The sequence below is a fragment of the Phaethon aethereus genome (genome assembly GCF_964289735.1).
Source record: "Phaethon aethereus genome assembly, chromosome: 3".
Classification (NCBI taxonomy): Eukaryota; Metazoa; Chordata; class Aves; order Phaethontiformes; family Phaethontidae; genus Phaethon; species Phaethon aethereus.
In genome coordinates this window covers 92,887,046-92,914,765 of record NC_138576.1, presented here as the reverse complement: position 1 = coordinate 92,914,765, position 27,720 = coordinate 92,887,046, and the positions used below count along the sequence as shown (strand labels likewise).

General features: G+C 41.4%; 1 protein-coding gene across 1 annotated transcript; it reads right to left on the bottom strand.

Moving 5' to 3' along the window:
- Positions 1 to 2,130: 2,130 nt before the first annotated feature.
- On the bottom strand, positions 2,131 to 27,720 carry LOC309403713 (visual pigment-like receptor peropsin; the record flags this gene model as incomplete). Its single annotated transcript, XM_081997960.1, has 6 exons — positions 27,565 to 27,720; positions 21,516 to 21,721; positions 8,093 to 8,192; positions 5,810 to 5,914; positions 3,235 to 3,458; positions 2,131 to 2,571 (listed from the first exon to the last, which is right to left on the bottom strand). Exons 1-6 carry the CDS (start codon positions 27,683 to 27,685, stop codon positions 2,131 to 2,133), a joined length of 1,197 nt encoding a protein of 398 aa, XP_081854086.1. The 5' UTR covers positions 27,686 to 27,720.

Here is a 27,720-nt window from a genome sequence, read left to right as displayed (position 1 = left end):
GTATGCGCTCAATGGCATGTGAACTAGCAGAGATTTGGCTGGCGTGTTGGGTGCAGGAGTTAGTTTGGGGGCGTTCTTGGAAATGGCCTTGTTGCTCCACCTCCCCCCTTGCCCTTTTCAGATCTTTCTATGTCAAAGTCTGAATCCTGCAGGTCCACAGCATTGCTACAATGCAGCAGGGCAAGAAATTTCTCGAGTCATCCATAAATTAGCGGAAGTACAGATTAAAAGCTAGCCTGGCATCCGTGGCCACGGAGGCTCTGTGGTCGGGTGCCCAGTCGGGTACCTGTGGCTGCAGGTACCTCCGAGAACCACATCCCATGGGGATGCGCGCCCTCTCTTCAGAGGAAGACCCGAGCACCCTCAGCAGCGAGAAGGCTCAGGCCACAGCAGGGTGGGTTACCACGGTGGATTTTGTGCTACTTGTAGCAGCTTCGGTTAGCCCAGCCTGGCTTCACCCAGCGGTGGCAGGATTTTGCCCTGAATGATTTCATCTGTCTTTGCAGCTATGGCATGCACTTTTATCTGGAAGCAAACTATTTGCTTATTTGCTTTTAATTATTTATGGTAATGAAATAGCACCCATATCTCAAAATTTTCCACAAAAATGAACACTCTTGTGGTTCAGATCTGTGGCCATGAAAGAAAACACAGTTCTCCGTTGTTGCTTATAATGTTTATTTGTTTTTAACTTCAAAACACAGGTGATTTTTTCAAAACAAATAGAGTAATGGGGGAAATGAAGGCGGGCTCTCTCTGTAACTTTCCCAAGAAACACATCTGGAAAAGCATACTTTTGTAAAACAACTACATTTTAGCACACCCAGACAGTGAGGTTCCAAAAAGTCACAAATAGCGCTGAGGTTAGCAACCAATGATGTTGGTTTTTTTTCCTCCTTCTGTTTTTCCCCTTGTTTAACTTGCAAACGGCACTAAATGAGCCCACAATTTCTGTGGCGAATACAGAGACATTTTTACAGAAGTCTCTGAGTATGCAGTTAATTTCCAAGACGTGGAATTATGAAGATGTACCTCCTCACTTTGAATCTGTAAGATAAACTTGGTGGAATAATTTGCTATTATAACTACTACTGATATTATTGCTACTGACTTAAGCCTACGGCTTGGCTTAGCTTTTAAAATCACTATCCTTACTTGCTACTTAGTTACATTCACCTAAAAGTCATTTTTTACCCATAGGCAGGTACAAAAACTTTCTTCAAAACACAGTGAAGTGTTGGATTATAGTTTGTAAATAGCTCTGATGCCACACTTCATCAGTACTCTTAAAACCTTAGTGTCATTTTTGGTTTCATTGCCTGCACAGCGTCTCTTGCTCCGCCTCAATAATGAGGCAGAAAAACAACCCGTCTGGAGAGAGATCAGTAAATTTAGAGGCCAGCTTTCCCCAGTCTGCATGCTGCAGCCGGGCCCTACTCACTGGGAAGGTGGAAATAGTTCTGCAGACCGATGAGGAAAAGTGGGAAGCCACTGTTCGGACTACAGCGGCTAGCAAATGCCAAGATCGACCGCTCCTAGCGCCTGCGCAGACAGGCCGAGCGTCAGGTGCAGGCGGTCGGGCGGGCCCCCCTGCGTGCGCAGGGCCTGGGGCCCCATGGCAGGCTCGCCCCGGTGCCCCGGAGGGGGAGCACGGCTTTTCCCACCAGCTCGCGGCCGTTGGGGCTGCAGCAGTGCCACAGCAACCTCATGCAGGGCCCATCTTCTCCTACAGCGCCAGGGAGCTAAAATGATCCTCTGTGGCTGGGACTGTTGAAGAGCAAAAACCACTTTTGGAAATGTCATCTCCTGATTAATAAAATTTGGATAGGAACATACTAGTTATTTTTGTTAGCTAATGCCCGCTCTTCACAAGTCAGTCTTCCCGCACGCGTGCGAAAATCAAATGTTTCTGGCACTGGGTGTGCTGCCCACATTGTAATGTGCTTCGTAGCTTTTTGTACCTACATAGAAGGAAAATGTCACTTTACCATCTGATTTGCTCGAATTGTATAGTCATCAGTGCTATAGCAAGAAACAGATAGGTTGGGAATTAGGACATCACTCAAGCGCTGATCTGAAGAGGGTCTTCCTGAACACAAAGTGAGTGCGTGTGTAAAGTGGCCACAAAACTTACAGTCTATCGCACTCAATATCAGGGTTATTAGATGGTGTATCGAGAATACCAAAATACTCTTCCCTGTTTGCTGGTGGTGGGGTATTGGTTGGACTTCCCACCCCAGAATCAGGGCTTGGTGCAGGGTGCGTTTCTCCTGCATACTTCTCTTCTTTCTGAGAATGCTCTTGCTGTTTTTGCTTGAGGTTTTTGAAGCGTTTGAGTTTCACAGGGTCCTTGACTTCCTTGGCACAATGGAACAAGATGCAAATGTCCCTCCGAAATTTGGAGCTCATTCCAAAGTAGATAATGGGATTGTAGAAGCTGGCGGACTTTGCAAACAAACTGGCAAGGATGCTGGTAAGATTGGGCACAGGGTGACCATAGGCAGACCATATAGAGATGACAGCATATGGTGACCATGCAATAATGAAGGCTGTGCAAATGACAATAGAAACCTAGAAGACAGAAGAAGAATAGTCTTAAATCTATTCTGGAAGACTACATCAGGGAAGCAATACACTGGGAATAGTAGCTTGGATACTTGGCTGGAAGGGAAACATTCAGATTGCCCTGAGGGTATGGCTCACAGGAGAATACAGGCAAGGAAAAAATTTGCTTTGATGGAGCCAGGCAGACCTAGAAGCTATAGATGGAATTTTGGCATGGTGGTGTGCTTGAGAAATGCCTCATCCAATGGAACGAAAATAGCTACAGTCCCCTGTATGTTCATATGAATTCAGAAGGTTTTGAGTAGACTTAAGTCAACAGTAAGTAAATTGAAAGCTCCACTGTAACTATTGTGTATGGTCAGAAGTAACTTAACTTCTGAAAGAAAAGAGCATATGCCAAACCAAATTTTTGTTTTTGTACTGTATAACCCGCTCCAATTAGATTTAGATTATTTTTCACATGTGATGTAGCACCAATATTAGCCAACTGATGGGGTAGGACCTTTCAACAAATCTCATATTCTTCACTGAGTTCAGTTCACTAGAGATATAGAGAAGTGAAATGTGACTGATCAGTTTTTTTTCTCTTCTGTTCTAGTTTTTGGAAATCCATTTTTGGAAAGAGATTTCCTTGATATAAATCCCATCCACCATGACATCCAAACTCACCCTGGTGACGTCCCGCTCCATTCTCCTCTGTCTGTCTGTGGGATCACCCAGTCCTGTTAATGCATGGCTTAGCTTGACAGTATTGATAATTGACACGTATGAGAAGATCATGACTGTGACAGGTAGGAAAAAACAGCAGATAAAAATGGAGACAATGTAGGACTTGTAGATTGTAGAGAAGCTGGCTTTTGCCCAGTCTATCTCACATGTGCCGTACATGCGATCTGGAAAGCAAAAATAAGTTGGTTAACATTTTTAGAACATTTATTTGCTTTTGAGTGATTAATTTATCAGTTCAAATGTTGTATTTTTCTTCCTTTAAGCACTAAAGAATGCATTGATCTTTCTGATTTAATGAGCCGTGACATAATTTCCTACATAAACAATTTTTCAAGACCAGATAGACCCTAACAAGTTTTAATGCGTAATATAATTTTGTCCAGTTTAGATTTCTAATGTAAATCCATAATGCACAGACCATTGTTTCAGGACAGGAAATTGTGATACTTTATTAGAAAAAAAATGGTAATCCTTCAGTAGGTCTGATGTTCTTGAGTGTTATCTACTGTTGTCATAATCTTCTACATAGTCACTTCCCAAGGTGAGCACATAACAGCATAACAAGCAATTCTAAAGAGACAACAGGACAAATGTAGAAAGTCACTACTTACACAGCAAAGTAGGAATAAAAATATTCAGGTTTTTTTAGTAGAAAGAAAAAGACAATTACATTTTTACAGTAGCAAAAGCCATGAAAGCAAATTGGTACAGCTAATGATAATAATTATGGGAAGATGAAACATGTAAATACTTAGAAAGACATGAGACATTTTGCTAAATGGGAAGCATACGGTTCTGCAACTACAAAGGAGCTGTAGGCTCTTAAAAATGAAGTCAGGCAGATTGCAGGATCTACAGCTAGTAGGATTTACAAAAGGACACTAGCTGATCAGATACTTAAGGGAAAGGTTGTAGGAATAAGGTGGAGTCTCTGCTTAAATATTTTTATGAATAACAGTTTACTTCTTTAGACCTTCTGTTGTGTTTGCAAATGTGTCCTGATATAAAACTTGAGTTGGTAGCATTAGAGGTTTTCTATAGATTGTGAATTGTTGATTTTTCTTTTTAAGTGGAAAAAGCTGTTTTTTTCTGGCAGCTATGGCAGCAAACTAAATTATAAATAAATGAAGCATGATCCAAAATTATGTAAGTAAGTCAAGTATTAACAAGTCCTGGAGATACAATATAGGTGAAGCCTGCATGATTTAGCAATAGATCTCTCCCTGACATCCAGTGATAATTCTGAAGGAAAAAAAAAAAATCCCTTAATTCCTCATAGGTGATAGGAGGTTTAGGCAGGAAAAATTAAAGGAGGAAAAGACTAAAATCTCTTTTATGATTCTCATCAAAAAGAGTTCGGTATTTTTAACACCAAAAGCTCTAGGTGTTGCTATCTGGATGTGTTCAGTAGTAGAAATAGATTTTTGTCTCCTTTGCCTTTTTCATCAGTAGACCCCAAGGTTCAAAAAGAAGATACACAGAAAATGACCAGTCCAAACCCCCCAAGTTTATGACATATCCAGAATGCAAAAACATGACATAATACTAGAACAGTATAATAAACAGTTTGGCTTTTGTTTCAAACAAAAGATCCATTTAACCTAATAATCCTGGTAACATTTGGTTTGGGAAGGATAGAAGATTTAACCAATCATGCTTCAAGGGTCCAGAGATACTTATTAAATACACAAGCTCTGAGGTAAGAGGATATATTCACATACCTGCTTCATAGATTTAATGACTTCTCAAATGATGCAGATGCCTACAGGATTCAGGCAGATAACTGTTGGACAATTTCAGTCACAGGATTTCAGTTGTTAGGACTCCTGTATCATTACCATTTCTTCCTAGACATTTATTTCATTGAATTTTTAGAGACTTAATTTGCGACAATTTCTCCAACTTTTCCCCATGAAGAAATTTTCTGTTGTGGGAATATTCCTTAGCCATTGAATTGCTGCAGTGTTCACTATTAAAAATTTTTCCTTTTTTTTCTCCCCTTCCCTTTTTTGCTATGGCCTTATCTTGCACCCTAATCACTTCTTGGACTGACAAACATTCTGACATTTTTTCTTCTGCTGCTATGTTAGTTTTCATATTTTCTACAAACTGTTTCACCAGATCTTTCTGGCTTGTCTTATTATAGTTTCAAGTTTAACTTGCTGGAACTTGTGTTCTTTTCTAGCTTCATAATCTTGACAGTTTTGAAGGATGTCTTTTGATAATTTCCTTTATCTCATGACTTAACCACGCCAAATATTTCTGATCTCTCTTTTTTTTCATAGGTAATATGCACTTCGTCCAAGTCTTTCCTGTGATATTCTCAAAAAAATCTCTTTATAGCTAATACCAAAGCAGGCAACACTCTGCGTGAATGTCATGCATGATGAATGATTTTCTCAGTTCCACTGATTATCAGTCTGGTTTATCACAAAGAGCAAGAAAGGAAGGTAAGTATCTTTGTTCAGTTAAGTGGAGAGATGCTAAATAAGTACAACTGAAAGATACCTGTTACCTGTATAACTGCCCCAGCCAAGTAATGGGGCTGCTGACCAGAAGCAAGCTGCTATCCAAATGAGAACCAGAGCCACGGTCATACTGCTGTTGCTGATGCAATGACCTGAAATGGCATGGTGTGGTCAGAAAAGAATATCTAGAAAGGCAAACATATCTCTGAAATCTAAACGTACTCCTATACCAACAGCTAATAAGGAAAATACAGCTATTTAAAAAAAATATTAAGACAAAAAACATATTCATAAGAAAAACTTAAATTTGAAAGCATCTGTCAGGCTTATGTTCAAGACCATTTGTGAACAATGGAACTGAATGACTATTTAGCAGGAGATGCATTTGTTGAGCACTACAGAATTAGGAAATTCTATGTTGGACTTAGGTTTTGCAATTTTATAAAAAGCGGGAAACTGTTGTATGTAAACTGTTAAGTTTTAGAGAGGAACGGATAAGATAAGTCTAAAGGCAGAGGACTTTCTTATTCACTTCAACATTTTCACTGTTAAAAAGGAGAAAAAACATCAGATGCTCAAACTATATTAGCCAATGAATACTATTTTTTTAATCTGTCCTGCTCTTGCCATACATTGTGGTTATTTCGTTGTGTACATGGGAAATATTTATGCATCCACCAATCTCTGTTCCTCAACATTTCTGTAAAGTTATATGGGGTACTTGCTCACATTTCCTCAAGAGGCAAACATAAATTATGCACACCCTCAGATGTCCATGTGGTACAGCTTTGCAAAAGAGAAACATGGGGTTTAAATATGACTTCATACTGTGCAATGAATATAAGATATAGAATACATCACAGCCAAATTCTAGCAGCTCCAGCAGCAGTTTGTGTTGAAAATTAACCTCAACAAGTCTATTATTACAACAAACTGCAGAAGAATTTCCTGTGGAAAAAATATCTCCCTGAAGAAGTTCTTCTCACAGCTAATACTACTCATGCTATTAGAGAGAAAAATGTCTATGATGCACTCAGTGTATTTATGTATGTTTTACCTGTGGACATTAATAGGTTCCTGTCTGAAAGATGGTGCAAGCCAGTCATAAAGGCATGAAAATTGATAATACATTATCTACAGATGGGTGAAAGGAAGACTTGGGAGAATTTATGGAAGGTGTAGGTATGAAGAAGAGACAGCACATAAGGCTCCCAGCGGAAATCAGTTTTCAGCAGGCAGGAGATCCAGGATGGATGGTAAGGAAAGGTTTCTACTGATCATGTGAAAGGTGGTGCCTGGGGTGAGTGTGGTGATGTAAAGAGGCATAAAAGGGAAGGGGTAGATGATGGCATGTTTACATAGACTTGCTGATGAGGGCTTCACATGTCAGGAAATGTGTAAAGGGTTTCAGACCAGATTTGTACAGTGGGACACTTACATGCCTTTACAGAGACATTTATACCAAAGGTTAATAAAAAAGTGAAATTCAAAAAAACGAGAGAGAGAGTGGTTAGTGAAAGGTTTCTAGCACTGGAGAGAGTAATGAAGAGTGGTGGTTTGAGATAGATATTCAGGTTACAGATTGCCAAGGCACTAGAGAAGGAAGAAGTGTGGGTATGAGGTTGTGATGATGATGCCTTGCAGATCTGGGAGACAGGCAGGAGACAGAGACAGTCTGGGCAGAGTTCGGTCATGGTCAGTTTTGGGGATGGTGGGAGTAATTTTCATCTCCCATGGTGTGAAACTGTCCACTGAGGGAGGCCAGAGAGGCATGTGGGGGTGTCAGGCTGCGCAGTGCTACAAAAGCTGGAGACCAGAAGCGCAGACAATGGTCCCAGTGCCATCTAAAGCAGTCCCATGATGCCTGCTGTGTGCAAATGCTGGCACAACATCCTGAAGGGTGAAGATGTTTGCATGTAGGGAAGCCTTCTGAACCAAGGATCTGATCAGTGACTGGAAACTTCCCAAACATAATCTCATAGAAGACAAAATTCATTGCTTACAGTGAGATCCAGACAATGATGTATGCATTGCTTAAGAGTCATTTAAGTTGCATTTTGAAGAATAGAGAGCATTAGCAGGACCTGTGGTATCTTTGGCACAAGGATGAATTTAACCCATGGTGACCAAAGGGTACTAGTTATAAGTTTGGCTCTTACTGGCATTTACCCTGAAGGATTCTATGCACACATGTTTGTAGTGTAAATGACTGAGTTATATGCATTGGAAACCAGAATGTAATTTATGTTTGATATAGCCTGTGACTGGAAGAAATACAGATTTGTACCAGGTTCAGTGAAGGCAGAACTGGACCTGCCTTTATTCCTTACCTCTCTCAGGGTGGCAGCCTTTGATGTAGCGAGTCACGCTGATTACTGTAAGGGTATTAATGCTAGCCAGGCCAAAGAGAAGTGTCAGGAAACCATCAACCTAAAAAACAAAGCAGTGCAGGATGTTCTCTTACTGCAGAGCGCTGCAGGGGGAAAAGAATCACAGGGATTGCTCCTGTCATTTTCATGTTAATGCTCTTGAAAGTTTTTTCAGAAACCCAGCTAGCAGGGAAACATAAAATGTCAGATGCAGTTATATAATTTTTAAACATTTACTTGCTCACTGATCCTATAGAACATAAGTGCTCTGTCATGTACATAAAATAAACAAGCAAACACACCCTTACCTGTATGCTTCCCTGAAATGACTTGCTGAATGAAAGAGAAAAAGGTTGAACTGAAAAGAAGAAAAACCCTGAACAGGCACAACCACACCGCGTCCAGCCATCCTGCTTAGGCAGAACAAACATGCAAACCGTAACCCATGAAATTTAGGCCAAAGAGGGAAGAAAGTAGGAGGTAATGGACTTGGCTGAGTGAGAAAAGCTATTTTAAAAATTAAATAAAACCACCCAAAGCTAAATTGCTCCAATAGATTGAGTTTCAACGTTGGTGCTACTGATTCCCTACTATTTATTAAGCCCTGACCCTCACCACCTCTGACTGACGCAGGCAGAGCCGTACGGCTGTGTAGGCTCCCACTGACGTCAGTGTCTCAGCCATACAGCAGGGTTACAACTCTGCTAGCATCACTTATGGGTATGGGAAGGAAGTTGCTGCTGACTGTAGCAGAGCTGGATGTAGCCATCTGCTAGGGAGCACTGTATGACTGGGAAATGATCCAGGCAAAACGCTGAAGGCAGTCCCCCTTTTGACACCTCACAACGGTATACCAAACCAGCCAGAGCAGAGGAGCTCTGCCGGGTGCCGATTTTACACCGAGTGAAGCAGGAATATGAAGCAAGTGTCTCTGGACACTTGGCATTCAAGTGGTAAAATTATCGGTGGGAAGGCACATCGTTATTCTATGGGAACAAACTCTGTCTTTGTGTGAATGGGCACAACTCCCGTGGAATTCAGTTTATCCCAGCACTGAATCCGGGGCTTTAATCCAGGATTAAAGCTGAGACTGTGGCAGATTGTATAAATTAAATTGGGTGAAGGGTTAGGAAAAGGCTGCTTCATAATTTCTTTCACTGCCGTTTTTTCTTGCTACCAACATCCTTGTATTGACTCTATATAGCTCTTGATGCCAGCTTTTCTAGACCCACCACATTTTAAATGCATGCAAGATTTGCTACTACAACAATCTACATCCACCTGTGCTTCACCTGTAATCAGCTCCTGCTTGGTGTATAAATGTTTTCTGGTTCAAACATGGCTGCAGACTTCCTTGGGTGTCTCAGCTACTTGCTAGAAGCTGCTCTTGGCTGGATTTGGCCCACTGTGTGCTGTGGAGATGGGTGAAACACTTGGATATGAAAATGTGCTCTGCATTTCATGAGCCTTATTGAAGCAAACAGCTGCCACTTCTCCATCTCCTCTAGCAATGCCCCATAGATGCGGAAAACAGCGTGGCCAAGAACTACTGATAAACCACACTGCAAGCAATTGCATTAGTTATTAGATTAGAAAGGAGGCTGTCTTTCAGCAATGATGCAAATAAATACACACTTTGAAATTAAGTCTAAAGAGCTATGAGACTGAATACTAAAGTACTAGGACAAGCTTCTTAGTGTGTATCACAGTTAGCCCTCCTACACTGAAACTGGTTGAGTTTTTCTGAAATGCACTGGTGCTTGTTTTACCACCTGCAGATGTGAGCATTATTCTCCCACCTCGACTTCCCTGACATCAGAAAAGAGAGAGACAATTATATTAAGCAATCAGTTCAAATAGCCCTTGAGCACGCTTACAAGGGAGGAAAGTAGGTCTAAAAAGACACTCTCGCTCTTTAGCATTCAAGATGAAACTCTGTCACCATAAGAAAGAACAACCCAAAATGTTTTCTTTGGACTGGTGCCATGCTAGAAAAAAATGCAGCTTTACCTAAGCCAACATAGCTCATAGGATCGAGCCATCGTCAGCACCATGTGTCATTTTCATACTGTTAATAACAGCATTTCAACACATCAAAATACTGTTGCTTCTGCTAGTGTGGGGGCTATCATCAGAAATTTGAGCAGGTCCCTATGGTTAGTAAGTGGATAAAGTGGCAGCCATCTGCCGGGGGCGGCTGTGCTAACTGCCCCTGTGCTAGCCACGGGCTCAGCGGTTTGGGAACAGGTGATGGAGTGAAGTGCCAAGGAGGAGAGGGAGCCCTCTGGGGATGACAAGAGGGCTGGGGTGAAATGAATAAAGGAGGTAAATGAGGTGGCTCTCAAGCTGCAGAACAGCCCATACAGAGTCCACAGCCTCTGGAACATTAAAACATGAGCAAGCATCTAACAGGGTCAGGGCTGCTTTCGCAGTAGGATCCTCAAACCGGTATTGTCCCTGCAAAACTTCTGCCGGCGATGAGTTAGCTCTTGAGCCTAGCTATGCGTACGCCATTTCCCGGCAAGTCTATGGATTCTGCAATACTTTTATATTGGTGTTTATATAGGCGTATGTCTTCGGAAAAGAATGACAGCTTACTGAAGCTGTAGCCAACCTACTTCCAACATATACCTACTGGATATGGAAGAAAGATCTCTGCTACTTTTTCTGCTCCTGAACAGACAACACTGGCTGTAGGTAGCAACCGAAGCAACTGCTTGGAACCCAAAGTAGTTAGCAACAGAAAAACTGCTTTAGCATAGTCCTGATTTCTAGAGGCAGAGATATTAATATATGTAGGTAACAAAAATATAGGATATTCTCAGTTTTCAGCATCATTAAAGATACATGAAATGACAGCCACTGAAATACTAGAATAGTATCTAATTACTTTGGAAGACTGATGCTCTTCCCCTTCCCTGGCTCTGCTTTTCCTTTTCTTTTATCCCACCCCCCCCAGGCAGCTCCTTCCTTCCACGGTCATCATATTTCCTCCATTTTTATGTAATGCAATTTTGTCCTTCCTATTATTAATTACGATCAAAAAGCAGCAGTGTTAATAGGCCATAGTGAATTCTGACATAAACACAAAGTTGATTGCATGGCAATTTTGACCCACCAGCTTTCCTTTTTACCCATTAAGAAACAAGAGTAGATTAGCAGTTTTACAAGCTTTGTCTCAGTGCTATACCAATAGTACTCCCTTGGCTATATAGACACAGAACTCACTTATTATCTTTATCTTGCCTGCAAGCTAAGACACAACTGAAGAAAAGGCTGTGTTTTTTCTGCTTTGTACTTGTGCCTGATTTTAAATCTCACTAATGTTCTTGGTGTACTCTTTACAACACAAGATACATAGAGATCCTACTGCATGCAAATTTGTTTAAGCTTTGCTTCAACACAGGGAGAGTCAGGAATCCCCAGTGCACTATCAAATTTTTAGCTATGAGCTTGGGTGTGCCCCATTTTTACTACCTTTAATAACTTATGCATCCCTACTGAATTCATAAGGGTTGCCTTAATTTAAAGCAGAGTAAAATATAACTTATTGTTCTTGTTATTGGATTAATCAAGATTTAATAGCACAAAAGCAGATTGCCAAAATAGCTATTACATTTCAATTTAGGCTGAAGCATTGATCTCACCAGCCAGAAAGGCTTCATCGCTCCCTCCTCTGGCCAACTGGTGAATCTGTTGCAACTTCCTGAAGTCCATTTATTTCCCTTCAGAACCATAATGTCCTGTCTTTTTCTTCTATTAAAATGAGATAATAAATATATAAAGAAAAAGATAAACTTTAAATAGGGATTATTTTTCCATTGCATATATTTAAAGTCATAACAATAAGCTCTCTCAGAATATTTTTGAATACAGATCAGATTATTCCAAGATCATAATGTAAATAGATAATGGCAATAAATGTCCTTCAACCTCAAGACACACCTAAATCAATCTTTAAGAAAGAGATTTAGAAAAGCAATTGTAGGTACCTTTGAATAGAGTATGTTTTAAAATTTAACAAGAAGTTCTTAAAGTTTGCAGTAAATGAGAAAATATTCCACTCGAGTCTAATGACAACGTAATTCTCCCATCCCTCGAATATATCAATCATGTGTCAACCAGACTACAGTAACTCTTCTGTCAAATGGAAGAACTATCAAGGTTCATAATCAAAATCAGTCTTCAGAGGAAACTACTTAAAACTCCCAGTACATAGTGTTCTGAAAGCACTCAAATGGTTTCTTTAAGATTTACTACAATACAGGAAGTGGGAGAGACTTATCATTTACCACAGTTTCCACGATGTCTCTTGCTCATGCAACATTGCTCTGCTATGGACACATTCTGCCTTTTAAAATGTCTCTGGAGGCCTCACAGGTAGCTGCTCTTAGAGGTGATTGCATTAACCCAAGCCATTACAGGTCTCCAACACAAATGGCACTTCATTTACTAATAAGCAATGAGAACTGCTATGCTACAGGATTAGACAGTTTACACCATTAAGTGAGAGTATCAGACACTCGCTATTCTGCATTGACCAAGTGATTAAAATATATGCCGTCAACAGAAAGGTTTAAAGAAAGGAAAAATATGAATGCAATATTTAGGCTATACAATTATGTGTACAGATATGTAATTATACTAACTATACTATATAGTTAAATGTACATTTAGTGCCAGCTATTAATATATGCGGGTCAGGTTTTGGCTTTAGTAATGTTAGGGAATCCAGAATAAATCTACTTGTTTGCTTGTAGTTATTTAAGTTTATATACTGGGTTAATCAATTGAGATTCAACATATACGTACTTTGTGTTGCCTTTTAGCTATTAGAGTTGTAGCCCTCTCAGGTCACAATTTATACTCGTAGTAGTACATGCCCCTATCAACGAGCACAGTTACGAATGTAACAACCCCACCAAGTGCACATCATTTAACAAATAGTCAGAAATTGCTTTCAGAATTTCTTTACACAGCCTCATCAGAGTATAACCTTACTTCAAATACCCCATCTCCGCATGCTTGGGAGCACCCGCTTTCTAGCTCTGAGTTGATGCCATGGCACCATGGCAGGTTTCACACCTCCCCTGTCCACCCATGAAGAATGAATGGGGAGGAAGCAACCAAGCATGTAGCTCATACCACCCGATGATCCAGATACAGTGGAAAGATTCCCATCTTCAGGTTAAACACTGCATTGCCATTGTCTTTCTGTGAATTACTGCACAGGGAAATTAAGCACCACTATAGCATTGCCTTTTGGGAACGTTCGTGCTACACTGCATAAAATTCTTCTCAGTGGGCTTGAGCCAAAACTCCTCTCGATTCAGTGATGTTAAGTCAGAGCCTACTTGTTTATTGCTAGCAGCACCATCAATATAAACAACTACACAGACAGATAAAAGAAGAAAACAGCCTCATAAGTGACCTGTCTCATCTTTAAATTTCCACAGAAAACAAAGCTTTGCTTTGTGGCCAAGTGATCCTATCCCAATAGCTGAGATCCATTAACATCAGATTAAAGTCACACTTATATTTTCAAAGAAGTACTACCTTTGCCTTTTCAAAATGTCATGGTAAATGTTTCTGTAGGCTTATACACCTCTCAAGGGAAGAAGAGGTTCCACAGACTGTTCACAGGCTCTGCCAGGACCGCCCAGAGATTACAAGTGACCTTCCACATTCCCCAAAGTACAATCGTCTGTGCTGTTTCCCATCAAGAAGGAATCTGATTACGTAGCCAGGTTAATACAAGGTCATCTCTGATTGCTGGCTGAATGCCCACCAGTGGAATTATTCTTCTGCTCATAAAGTTCCTAGGCACAAGGCAGGGCAGGTTAATGATGGTACTAGTTCAGCCATTAAGTGGCCAAGACAAGAACATGCTACAGCTCTGAAAGTCTGAAAAAGCTGCGTGGCTACTAGGAGATCTCCTTTTAGTTTGATACTCTTGGCTCCTCTGGATCCTGTACTGAAACGACCAGAGAAATAGAAGATTTATCCCAAGAAAATGCGTATAGTCCTAAAACATTTATGAGCTGTAAGGGTCTTCACATCACAACTGTGTATGTTAAACTGGACCTAACAGCTCCTACAGGAAGGTCACACACATTGCCAAGGAGTCCTAGTAGCCCATGGAGAGCCTGGAAGGAAGTGTAAAAGACACAGGTTATTCTTGGCCTGAAAGAGCTATCTGGAAAGCCACCAGGTGCAACTTCATCCCTTCTGCAGGGACAGTGGTATGGAAATACCGGATGGCCACGTCATATACATACAAATACATGGATGCCATGCCATATAAAGCCCATTGCAAGCAATAGTCATCTTGTCATTGATTCAGTCAGAACAGGATCAGGGTCAGGACCTGAACTGCTTCCTACACACTACTGGTGTACTGACTGAATGGGATATGTCTTTGTGAAGTAGAAGATGAGTAAATGTGAGGTAGGACAATTTAAGACATTTACAGATATTATCAGACTGATTTTTAAGTTTCATATGAAATTTGCTTAAAAGTCAGTGAGAAGATGTGGCACACAGGGAGGGGGAGAACAACATGGATTGTTCAGCTTTGTAGTGAGAAGATCTTGAAGGTAATGATGGGCAGCATTTTTTGAGAGAAGACACTTAATCTCTTAGAAACACACATCGGCACAGAAGAATGAGGAAGGCTACTATTTTCCATGTAATGAAGCAAGAAAAGGATGTTTCAAAGCCCACTGAGAGGACAAGCTAGTGCAGGAATTGAGATTTAGGCTTTGGAAAGTCCTGTTTCTGTAGGAGCGCTATCAGGCAACGAAAGCCCTTTCCAGGCAGCAACGTGTGGTTTTGATGCAGTGCTTGGGTGGCACGGGAGGAGCTACATCAGATTTGTTAAACAAGGAAACAGATAGTTTGAATATTCACAGTTTTTCAAGTACCAGATATATAACTTCCCTAATTTGTCACAATTGGCTGCAGAAATAATAATTTACAGGAAAATGAGGGAGCATTCATGGCTAATGAAAACTGGCGTAACTTCCCTGCAGTCACATTAGTTACACTGAAATGATCTTCTATGTTGCTAATGGTTCTGTTTGTGCAAAGGCACTGTTTTTCCCCCTTCCCTGCAGATGATGAAGTATTTTTCTCATTAAAATTTAACTCACAGATGTCTACATGAGTTGCTTTTACTTCTTTGACTGCAACGTGCACAACTCTTCAGATTATATCAAGGTGGGCCAGAAATAAAGAAATAGGGAAGACTAATTGCTCTGCAACTTTTTTTCCTGTATCCAAATCTCAGTTATTCAAGGAAACAAGAATGAAGATACATTCTAGTGTTCATAATATTTGAGATATTAAAATTGCTCAGAAAAACGTACATATCTGGGAGAGGAAGATTTGCATAGCACAGCACAGGCAAAGTAAAGGGCACTCTTCTTTTGATCTTTGTTTATAGATCAGTCTCCACATCCTACCTTTCACAGTGAATCAGCATGTTAAGGTGAATTGAATACAGAGCTGACGTTACACAGCTTTTCTTCAGCACTTTTAACACCTGTTTTATCTGTTAATGCTCTTACTGCCAGTTCCATGATTTGACTTTGGGTTATTTTCATTTTTCTGAAACATTAGGAATTATAAACTATATCTAATTAAAATCCCAGCAATATCACACCACAGTACTGTGCTAAGATAGTCAATAACTATTAATTCACTTCCTTTTCACATTTGGTTTAATTTCTTTTAACATCTTTTAGGTCAATAGTTGAACATTTTTCAACTAAGCAGACATTAGAACACATTCCTATTATGTGCTATTATGATTTAAGAAAAAATCTGGTTTATTCTGTCCCAGCCTCAATCTTAGAGCTACATGCTTGGAAATGGATATACAGTGATACTGCAAGATTTTTTACACTTAGCAAGGTTGAACTAGCTCAGTCTTTGGAGGGGAAACCTCTGCCGAAGTTAGACACTGCAGGAAGCCGTACTGAGGATGAAGGTACTCCTGCAGCGTGCGTTCTGGCTCCATCGTGCAGTAGCACCAGTGAACTAGAGGTGTGTCTGTACAGGTGGTTCCCCACAGGGAAAGAGAGGAGGAAAATTGTGGAAGAACAGTCATTCGAGCACTCTCAGATGTGGCAAGGAGAGTATAGGCAATCATCACTACATCCCCCCATAGCCAGCTGGGAGGAAGGGTGAGGTGGGGGAGAAAACCTTTATCCACCTTGACGGGTGTTGCTACGGGTAAAGATGAACAGCTTGTGGATTTGTCTGGGGTTTTTGAGCAAGAGCTCCATGGTGAGTAGGGTACCCACATGGACAGCTGCTGGGGGGAACAAGGGCCAGAGGTGGGGGGAGACATATACGCAAAGAGTGCTTTTTACATATGGGGGGAGTTGAAAGTGGGATGATTTTGTGAAGGAAAAAATGTATAGATGATGGAGCACCACGAGTGGATGGTTGTGCTGAAGTTTGATGAAGAATGCATACGGATACTTTAGTCATCTTCTAAGCATTGGGAAGGAAGGAGAAATGAAGCCTGTGAGCTTTCACTTTGGTCCTTTCTATCTGCCATTTCTTTTATTACGTGCTCATGCTGACTGCTGAGCTACCACTGATCAGTCATATCACCCAGAACATGAGGGAATACCATACCACATACGGTAATACATAAACACCATCTTGGCATTTACAAACGCATAAAATCACAAAGTCAACATAGTCAATAGTCTAGCTAAAGTCAACAATTGGTTGGTTTTACCAGTTATCTTAAATCAACATCACATTGCCAATTGTCCTTCAAATCTACTCTATTTTAAGAATAACATAAATGCCTTTAGGGTTTTTAATTTGTCAGACAATTTACAGAACATTTTGTTAAAAGAAGGTGGTATTAATCTTCTCTTTCCTCCTCAGGCAAGATTTAGCAATATTTTACAATCTGTCTATAGGAAAAAAGATAAATGCATGTTCTGAGAAAGCAAACGCCATCAATAAAATAAAAAATAATTTATTCAAGATTACAACTCCTCCCCTCAAAACTTCTGAAAAGAGCCCATATATTTTCATTTTTCTTTATCTCAGAATTTCCTACTGTTGCAATTTTCCTTTTGGTGTTTCAGATCCCCACCTCTAATTTTTACAGGAGATGGACATTATTACTTCTCACAAATGTCATACTAGAGCTCTAAACATTTAATAATACCAAAAATACTGGACTTTTAAGTGCTAGCACAAAGCAGTGACTGGAAGCTGAATCTACAGAAGGGGGTAAGGGCCACCATGCTCAGCTACGCAGTGCTGTAGCTCTGGTTGCTTGCCTGGTGCAAGGAGCGTTGTGGCTCCGAGCTTGACTCCTAGACTGGACACGGCAAAAACTAGTGGGCAAAGAAGGCTCCGAAAGTAGGCAACAGAACAAGGTGAGGGGCGTATCTCTCCTCACTTTTGATTTTTAATGCCTTACTCCAGGCTGCAAAAAATTAGAACAGTATTCACAGCCATACCCTTCCTTTAACTGTGCAAGACCTTTCAAAAATTAAGCAGTGTCACTGTGGAAAGCAGAGAGATTGCTGATCCGTTCTCCCTTTGCCCCCATGGAGGGTGCGGGAGAGCTGGGTTCACTTTTCTCCGTCCAAAGGTGCTCAGACCCACATCTCCCGCCTGGGAACATAAGCCCCAAGACTATTCATCGTATGGAGGTGCTCCACTGTCCTTAGAGCAAACAAATACTGGGGCCAGAGACAAAGAGAAACTCCCTGTGCGAGCGGGCAGACACCCGTTGGAAGGAGGGGACCCCTCCGTGTCCAACAGCAGCTTTGTTAAGGCAGGGCCATTGCACACGCAACTTTTCTTAGAGACCCCCGTTTGTCTGGGGCTTCAGCTGGCAACCTGACCAGCTACACCACCGCGATTTGGAAAAGTCTCTTAAAGCGCAAGAAATCCCAGACATTTCCGTGACTCACGTACTCCTCAACGCACGAACACTAAGTCTGGCACTTCTAAAACATTTTGGGCTTCCCGGCCACCCCGTGCCTTCTCAGGAAGCACATATGCCACAGGTTTGGTGCTGTTGGGCAAACTGTGCACGAGTGAACTAGGGTAAAACAAAACATGCGTGCGGCATGGGGGGCTCTGCTGCTCACCACATTGCCGGTGGTTTCTGGCCAGGGTGTGCCGGACAGAAATACTGTCTAAAACATCAAAGCATTAGGCAGTGCAGGGTTCAAAGCCAGGTTTCCTCACTGCGATGTAGCAAACCCAACCACAGGCTGAGACAGTCATCTCTCCCTCTCTAGCTCCGCTCTGTGGCTTTGTTATTCTACACAAAACAAAACAGCTTCAGCAAAAGAAGGGGAAGGAAGGTCCTTCCAGGCTGGCCCTTGGTGGGACGGTGAGGGCAGACTGCAGGTACAAGAGGTGGTGTGGGCTGAGTCCTGTTGGGCAGGCTACTGTGGTGCTCACTAAGACCTCAAAGCGGAACATACGGGTTTTTTTGTTCCTCCTGAGGTTGTTTCTGTGCAGAGCCGGATCTGCTGGGAATGCTCTGGCACCATCTGGCTGGCCAGATGGACCAGGGATACGTAGACTGATAGTGAGGTGAGTGCATCTGCGATAATAGCACCAGTCAGCATGTCGGTGGCAGTGGGGATGGTACCATGACCTGGAGATAACTATGTTGTGCTCTCTTGCACACAGCCGAGATATTTCTGACTGTTTCTTATGTATAAGACATAAGTATCACTTTTTTAAAAAGGCCTATACTAGCAGAGTGAGCACGTGATAAGAACAGTCAATTTTCTTGACCCCCATAGTAAAATTCTGAAGTATTTATAAAGTTAATGTCAAAATAACCAAGCCATATTTTCCTTAAAAAAGCAACAAAACAAAATGAAATTAGAAGAGTCAATTAGTGGAAACAAGTTTAAAGTACCAGGATTATGAAGGATTTGAAGTTCTAGGGCACCCCACAGCCCATCCTTGGTTTCTGACATGACTGCAATGCACCTATGGGGATCAGGTAGGTTATAATCCTTCCCCTAAATATACATCAAGGCTCCCTGAAGCCCGCATCTTTTGTATTCACCACACAATTAACAGATAGAAGAAAAACTTTCTGTTACTTGATTAATGTGTTTACCTGCAGAGAATCAACATTTTTATACTTCCTACATGTTCTTACATCTGCACACAATGTTTTTACAGGTTTCAGTGCAACTTCTAGTTCAGCAGAACATACAAATAAAAAACATATAGGAAGGACAAAAATATATCCTCAGGTAGCTTTTCCCTAGAAATATGGTCAATGAGGGAACAAATGGCTCTTGGTCACTGGTTGACATTCCCTGACGTGAACTTTACTATATGCACTAGTTTACTTACTGATAATACTATGAGAGGCCAAAAAAAAAAAAAAAAAAAAATCAGTGCCCTAGAGACTGACTGCCCTCCGTCTGTCCAGATCAGGACTAAGGCACAGTGGCAGAGCAGGGAAGGGATAAACAAGAAGTGAAAGCAGAGTGCGAAAGCCACCCTTGGAAAACTGTATCCATACATAGCATTAAGCAGGGGCAGCATTTGGATACAGAGCTACTATGCAACATCGTTCTTGAGAGAAGAGCTGTGTCAGACCTCCAAAAAGAAAAATAACATTTGGCATGGGGAAGAATAGTGGCGTTTCTTCCATACAGAGGGGGAGCACACATATCTGTCCCATTCAGCAGGTATGGAATGAGACGGTCCTTTTAGCTGAGATACATCTTTTGTTCCAGAGTTTTCACAGACTAAGCTGTTTTGGAAGAGAAGTATCTGTCTCTCTTCTCCCCACACCCTCTAACTGGGGCAGCTGGGAATGGTGAACCTTAATTTTGAAAAATATTACCTGAGGGCACAGAAGGAGGCCCGATTCAGAGGAACGGAAAATAAGAAAATATGTGGATTAAGTAAGGTGAGCTCATGAAATTTCTTCATAAACAGAAATGACAGGCTAGCTTGGGAAAATAAAGTTTCCCTAAGTATACGTGACAGCAGAAGCTGACTGATCAAAAAAGCAAAGCTGGAACGGAACGCGGGTATCCAGATTTGACCTTTCCTTTCCAACCTTCCTTGAAACACAGGGCAAAATTGGAGTGTTTAATTCTGAGTGTCGGTATGAATTTTACAGTTTGCAGGTATGGCTTTGCTTATCTGATGACTTCAAAAGGTTTCCATTAATTAAAAAAAAAAAAAAAAAATTAAAGAGGTGTCCTGGAAACTGCAATTGGATGTGTTCTCATTAGAGAAATAGTGGGATTTTCCTGAGGTAATAATTAGCTTCATTTTGATAAATCCTTTTCTGCCAAATGGCTATAGACATGCATTTTGAGCAAGAAAATAAACAGAAAATAAATATTTTTAGATCAAGCTACAGCTCCTAGGTTAATCAGAGTCTTCTGTGGGAAGTCTTTCTCTCTGGGTAAGCTAAGCCTTTATGTTGAAGGGGAGGTGACATGAGCCGTAGAAATGCTTTCATCTATGTTATACAATAGTTCAACTTTGTCTTAAAAAAAAAAAAACCACAAAAAACCTCCCAAGAAGAAAGGATTATTTTTCTCTCTCCCTTTTCCTTTATCATGATCTTACGTATACCTTGCTGTAGGCTATCCTGTCATTTTCAGATTTTTGATTCCCTCATGAAATAGACACTTACACTAAGTATAATCTTTCTCACAGATGTTACTGAAAGCACCAGGGAGCCAGGCTTGTGCCTATCTATCCATGGGATATATTTATAGTCTGTCTACACAGATTTGTTTCAGAATTAGCAAGAACAACATTTTCTGAGTTCTCCATCAAAAAGCTGCCTCCAAGTTCAGGGATGACTGTGCCATAAAGTCAAGTCACTCATCCTACAACAGGCCTCAAACCAACAATGAATTTAGGGGTAAGATTGAAGAGTAACAACTGATTTAGTACAAGTAGTTGCATGCTAAAATATACAGGTATGCCCAAGTGCTGCGTGGAGACTTTGCTCTACGTGCCTTGTCAAGTAGGAGTCTACATTGCTTTAAGTCAAATGGTAAAGTGCCAACAACCAGGTTGACTTCAGGGGAGCTGAAGTCAACAGCCTACACCTTAGCCTTCCAGAACGAGTGGGAGCTATGGCATGAAGAAAAAAAACCCACAAACCAATAGAAACTATTGAGAATATCTTAAATAGAGTTAGAAATCACTGAAAATTGGTCAAAACCTGATGAAATACATAAATTTATGGGTATAGCAAAAGAGGACACTGTCCATTTGGAAGGTCAGTCAGTATTTCTTTTCACTCTTGTGGCCCTGCCTGGTTATTTATATAGAGCGTTTATACAGAAATAACTGCACTTATTTTGTCTAATTAAGTGTAATCCACTCTTACCTGGCAGGTCCATATTGATGTGATAATGAATCCATCATCTCTGAAGACATTGAAGATTTCAATGATCCCCCGTGAATACCCAAACACGGAGATACTAGCATCTGATACTGCCAAGTTAAATGTGAGGTAGTCGGTGGGCTGCAGAAGATGTCTTTGTTTATACAGGACAAAAATCACTACGCTGTTTCCAAACCAAGACAGCCAACCTGGAAAAAAATTTAAATCCATGAAATCAAAAAGCAAATAAAACAAGCAGCAGTTCAGTGTGTAAATGCATGATGGCTCTTCTGAAATTACTCTTTTGTTCCACTAGAAACAAATTAAACCAGCTTATCCATTGGAAAACCTACTCATGAAGCCATTTTAAGTAGCTGGGTACTTTACAGAAGCAGGAACAAGTGAACAACTCCAGCAATAAAACAGAAAAAACATGAAGAGCTGCTGCTGCCTCTATCAAAGATCCACCATTTAAAAGCCTTGGGTTTTTAAAAGTTTTTTTCCCCTAGGTGGGCACATGAAACTCATGAAACATAACTTGTGGGGAAAAAAGGAAGGATTGGCATAGTGGAGCAGAGACTACAAGAAGTCTGCCGAAAGCTGCAGCTGTTTAGGTACATTGTATACGATAATGGATTCTGAAAGTTCATGCACATAACCTGAGAGCCGCTTTACCACTCCTCTCTCAAGAAGTGCTGCCTTTTCCAGCTAATACGATTAAATTTCTTCTCTTAGAACAGTCTAGGATCTCCTTACAGCAAAGCCTGTCCCAGATGGGAATATTTTTCAGTAATACACCTGTTAATCTCTATGAAGAGAACATTTAGAGCAGACCTTTCAGAAGCTTTAAAGTCTTTTTAAATCCGTTTTAAAAGAAAGTTGTGTCCTCTCTTACTCTTCAGGAACAGAGATGCCTGACTTGTACGTGTCTAGTTACACGAGGAAAATGCAAGGGAGGTGACTAAATCTGGTGAAAGTCAGCCACTTGCTCATCTGGAGAGACGTAGAGTTTCCAAATGCGTGTCTGTTGCCCCACCCATCATTGTAAGACCTTGGTAGGTCGCATCCCACTTTTTGGAATGATGTAGACAAGTAGAAAAGAATGACTTCTAACAAAGTGTTTACTCATAAGCATCAGGCTCAGTGTTGAAAATGGGGCTTAGCCAGTGAAGGGGATGGCTCCAGGGCAGCTGCTGGAGTGGGGCAGAGCAGCAGGTTGGGCAGCATCCAGCTCCCTGCCAGGTCATGTTTCTGAGCCCCAAACCAGCGCTGCCACTGCCGACACAGGTGGCCTCACTTCACTTTGGCAATGGGGAGCAAAACACCGCCTCTTTTGAGCGCCTGCAGCCTCGGACAGGCTTAGGAACCCATCAGCGCTTGGTTTTGTTCCCCACAGTTGATGTCATGGTACCACATTAACTATCAGGTGAGGGAGAAAAGTGTTGATCCATAGCCCTCTACCCAGCCACAAGCAGTAGGTATCCCAGAGTACGGGTGCTGTATATTGACACAGCAAGAGGTGAATATATGCACTGAAGAGGGACGTGACACCAGGGCATTGCACAGCGTCTCTGGAGATTTGAATATTTCATATTTCATGAGATGAAAGGCGGCTGATAAATTTAATGTAGCGAGAGGGCAGCCGCCTTCTTTCAGGAAGCATCAACAAACCCACACGTCGGGAACCAAGTGCTTCTCTGCCAGGCAGCCTTGGCTAGGAAGGGAGGGGAGGAAATTGGCTCTGAATCTCAAGCCGTCTGGGAGCATCAGGAGCCGAAATGCCAAAGAGCAAGGCGCTTGCTCCCCAAAGAGAGAGGCTGGGTACTTACGGCCCGGTGAGGTGCTCTGGGTAGCCTGGAGCGGGAGGGGAGGTGGTTGACGGGACAGTCTCTGTACGGCACTATGAACTGCTTTTTCTGCAGAGCAATTTCCTTTTAATAACTTCTGCTTGCAAAACTGCCAAACTGCTGCTGCTCTGGCTTGCTTAGCAAATGCACATGGTTTGCTAAAGAGCTTTTGAACTGGGAAGAGCTGACGTGTCAGCATACGGTATTAACCAGAAATAGTCACTGGTGCAGTGGTACGCTGAGGTACATACATGTCTTTTATATACATCTCATTATAAGGATAAGATCAACAATAATAAACACATCTTATTCTGTCCACTAGGTGACAATGTTTCTTAACCGAGTCTCGTTCCCAACGGCTGCATGCTCTTTACGTCAGGAATCGCTTCTGGCTTTTGTCCGAGTCTAGGTATTATAAAGACACATGCAGGGCACTGGAGGAGGACAGCTTTGGGAATCATAGAATAGTTTGGGTTGGAAGGGACCTTCAAAGGTCATCTAATCCACCACCACCACCACCACTCCCCTCCCTCACAATGGGCAGGGACATCTTCAACGAGATCAGGTTGCTCAGAGCCCCATCCAACCTGACCTGGAATGTTTCCAGGGATGGGGCATCTAGCACCTCTCCGAGCAACCTGTGCCAGTGGTTCCCCACCCTCATTGTGAAACATTTCTTCCTTATTTCTAGTCTAAATCTGCCCTCTTTTATTTTAAAACCATTACCCCTTGTGCTGTTGCTACGGACCCTGCCAAAAAGTCTTTCTTATAAGCCCCGTTTAAGTACTGAAAGGCTGCAACAAGGAGTGCATCAGGATAGTTCGCAATGCAAACGTGGTAGCTGTGTTGCTTGTCTATGTCAGCTCTACCTTCTGTAAGGCAAGACAGTTTTGAAGGCAATAGATATGGAAATATTTTCCCTGTCAATACGAACTAAAATTCTGCTAAAATAGCAGAAAAAATAAAATGGCACTGACTTTGTAAATAGCAGCATTTGTCAACACAGTGTAATGGATAGGAGGGCAACTCTTAAAGCGTCAGACACGTGCACTTCCTGGGAAAATACAGAGCAAATTCCCCCTAGACTGGAGAGGAGGGGAGTTTTCAGTTAAAGTATCTTAGGGAAGAAACTGAGCAAAAAGTAATGCAAAATGATACACATATTTTAGATCAAGGTAACAAAGGCACAGTGTTTGTGATCACTTTTGAAACTACATTCACACACTGAGGGTAGGGATGAGGAAAGCATTGAGAGCACAAATTACCAAGTGAGTGTGCGCAGCACTTCTGAGGAGAGGCACAATCCTTTTAACTAAAGCAGGACAAGAACCTGCACTAGAGTATCCAGTCCCTAAAATGGCTGATCTCTCTGGGAAGTAGACCATATTAACACTCTGATAAAAAACTGGAGGAACTATATACTCAGCAAACTTTGGAGTAACCAGAGACAGTGGTTGCATAAAATGTGATCAACCAGAGCAGTGACTGTGGGATGCCGGATCTCTGCACGATCAGATAGGTGTGCCGGTCTGGGGTTGCTGACTATATTGACTAACCAATTTAAAAAAACCAAACCAAAACAAACAAACCAACCACCAAAAAACCCCACCATCACCACCACAAAAAAACCCAACCACCCCAAAACACAAAAACAACACCTCAAAACAACCTTCCACCCAAACACTGACAATACAACATGGAAAAAGGTTAAAAATGCAATGTGGAGGAAGCACAGCAAGAGCTGTGACACTGTCCATGAGGGTTGGGATCTCCTCAACTGGCAGTATATGCCTCAGGGTAGATCACAGGAAGATCAAGAGCCTAGAAGGAAACCTCTGAACTTTGAAGTCCTACAAGGTGTTGGTGTCTCCAGGTGGCACCTCAATAAAACAGAGGATAGAAAAGAAACAACAGAGGGAAAGAGTTTCTTTTTTTCTTTTTTTTTTTTTTTTTTTTTTTTTTTTGCAGGCTACCAGCAATATTCAATCACAAGAGTATGTGGAAAAAAAACCCAACAAAAAAACAAACTCAAAATCCAACCCCAGCTTCCTAAGGTAATCCTGGTGAGAAAGGACATGTTCCAACTGAGATCAAAACATGTCTGAAAGAGAAAAAAAATAGCAGAGAGCAGGAAACTGAGCACTTCCTCCCAACATAAGGTTCAGAGAAGAATCACCACATTTCCCCCATAAGCTGTAACACTGTCCAATATGGGCTGCTCATCAACAAGAGATGCTCACCCTTCCGAAGTGGCAAAATACACAGATAACGTACAATTATTGAAGATGATTAACACAGGGCAGGACTGAGAGCAGCTGTGGTGAGACTGGCAGTACCGGAGTAAAGTAGGTTAAGTGGGTGTTGATAAATGCTAAATATTGAAAAGCTAAGGAGTCACCTTTACTCCTCAGACACCCAACAGGAAAGTACTTCGTACCACATTTGCAAACATTGGGATGCAAAAAGAATAGGATGGACAGCAGTATTAAAAATGTTGTATTGCCCTTATATAACTCAGTAGTAATCCTTCCCCGGGAATAATACCACCTAATAGAGCATTTTAATCCACAGGTGTAAAAGTGATTGACAAAGGAGGCTAGTGCTGTTATCCATGATTTCCGAGGGAGGCACAGGAAGGCTGCCAAGCAAGCTGATGGTAGCTGGGAACCGAAACCCTATTGACAAGGTCCGGGATCAGTGCGCTGCCTGCCAGCCTGCGCAAAGAAAGCGCTGAAAAAGTAGACGGCAAGAGTGAGCAGGGATGTTGAAAATCTTTCTGCTGAAAGTGACTGAGAATTTAGGGAAAGGCTCCTACCCAAGAGAGAAACAAAGTCAGGAGCAGGCTGTCAATTGGAAGACTGGTAGCAACAGCAAAAAAACCCCTGGCCAGTTATATGAGGGAGCACGATAGCTTCGTAAATGAGATTATTTATTGTCACAGCAGGGGACTATCCTTGCTGACCTAAGATGTTCTTTCTAGTCTTAAGTGCAACTGATTAATTCATTAGCTGATGGTGCAGCCGTTTCCCAGCCATTCATGAAAGGATACGCAGATGTGAACAGATTGGGGATAAATTGGAACGACTCTGATTTATCTTGCGGCTACTCTTCTAATTAAGTCTCCTAAGATAGAAGCTGTACTTTTTTCTACTAGAATCTATGTTTTTATTCTAAACACAACTTTCTTCCCCCCTAGTTCCTACAGGTAAAAAAAGAAAGTCTCATGTAAACATATTAAAATACTTAGCATTTTACATTGTAACTTCCATAGACCTTTCTCAAGCATAAGCTGAGAGCTGGTAAGCTACTTGCAATATGTGATAAGCTTATAAAAAGAAAAAATCTGTTTACATCAGTCATTTAAAAACAGAAACATTTTTGTACATGCTGTTTAAAAGAACAGATGTAATAAAAAATATGTTTTCTTGTGTTTTCCTGTGAGTTTTTATGGTTGGAAATCTTGATTACCTAGCAAACCTGCATTCCTTGAAATTCCATAAAGTTTCCTTGTATCCTGCAATGAGTCTGCCCCAAATAGACAATATTTAAACAAACAAAACAAAACTGTGCTGGGATCAAAGTGAGTTCATATTGGGTGCCATTTCCAAATCCTTATTATACACTTACAATAGCTGCCTTGCAGCAGAACCAGAATAAACACGCGGTATTGTGACTGCTAACAACAGCGGATAATGTTCTAGTACTTAGATCTTTCATAGATTCTGTTTGAAGACAGAAATTTAAAAAGAATTTAAAGCAAGCAGTAAAAAAAAGTTTAAAAAAATTAAAACTATAGAACTGTATCTCCTGTCTCTGCAGGAGGTAGTTGTAGGATGCCAACTGCCTCGTCAGCAGTCAAAACTCTGGAAAAGAACATTAATTCAGTGCTACTGAGACACGAGAAGACACAGAAGTGCCATGCACTTCTGATAAGGTACTTTTTTAATCTTATCACAGATTGAGTGAACATGAGTTAAAAGCTTACAGGCTTGGCTATTTTTTACCTCAAGATTTCTGCATTGATTATGAATCTCTTTTTAACAACAGAAAGCTGTACCTCTCTGATCTTGTAGTAGCTGAAGAAAAAAAGTTGCATTTTCTAACATCCCGTTCTGTTAGGGGTGAAACACAAATGAATCACTTCTTTGAACTTTTTACCAAACTCTACTTAGGAGCTCCCTTTCACATCCAAGCCGAGTACATACCTAAAGCCAGTAGGTAGAAACCTATGATAGTCTCTCCTTGCTCTGTTACAGCTGCCTCTCTGCTCAGAAAACTGATGTTGTTGTTCCTCCAGGGTGCCTGCGGAGAAAACTGGGCAGACATTTTCAGCAGAGCTTATGACCTGGAAATTGCCCTTT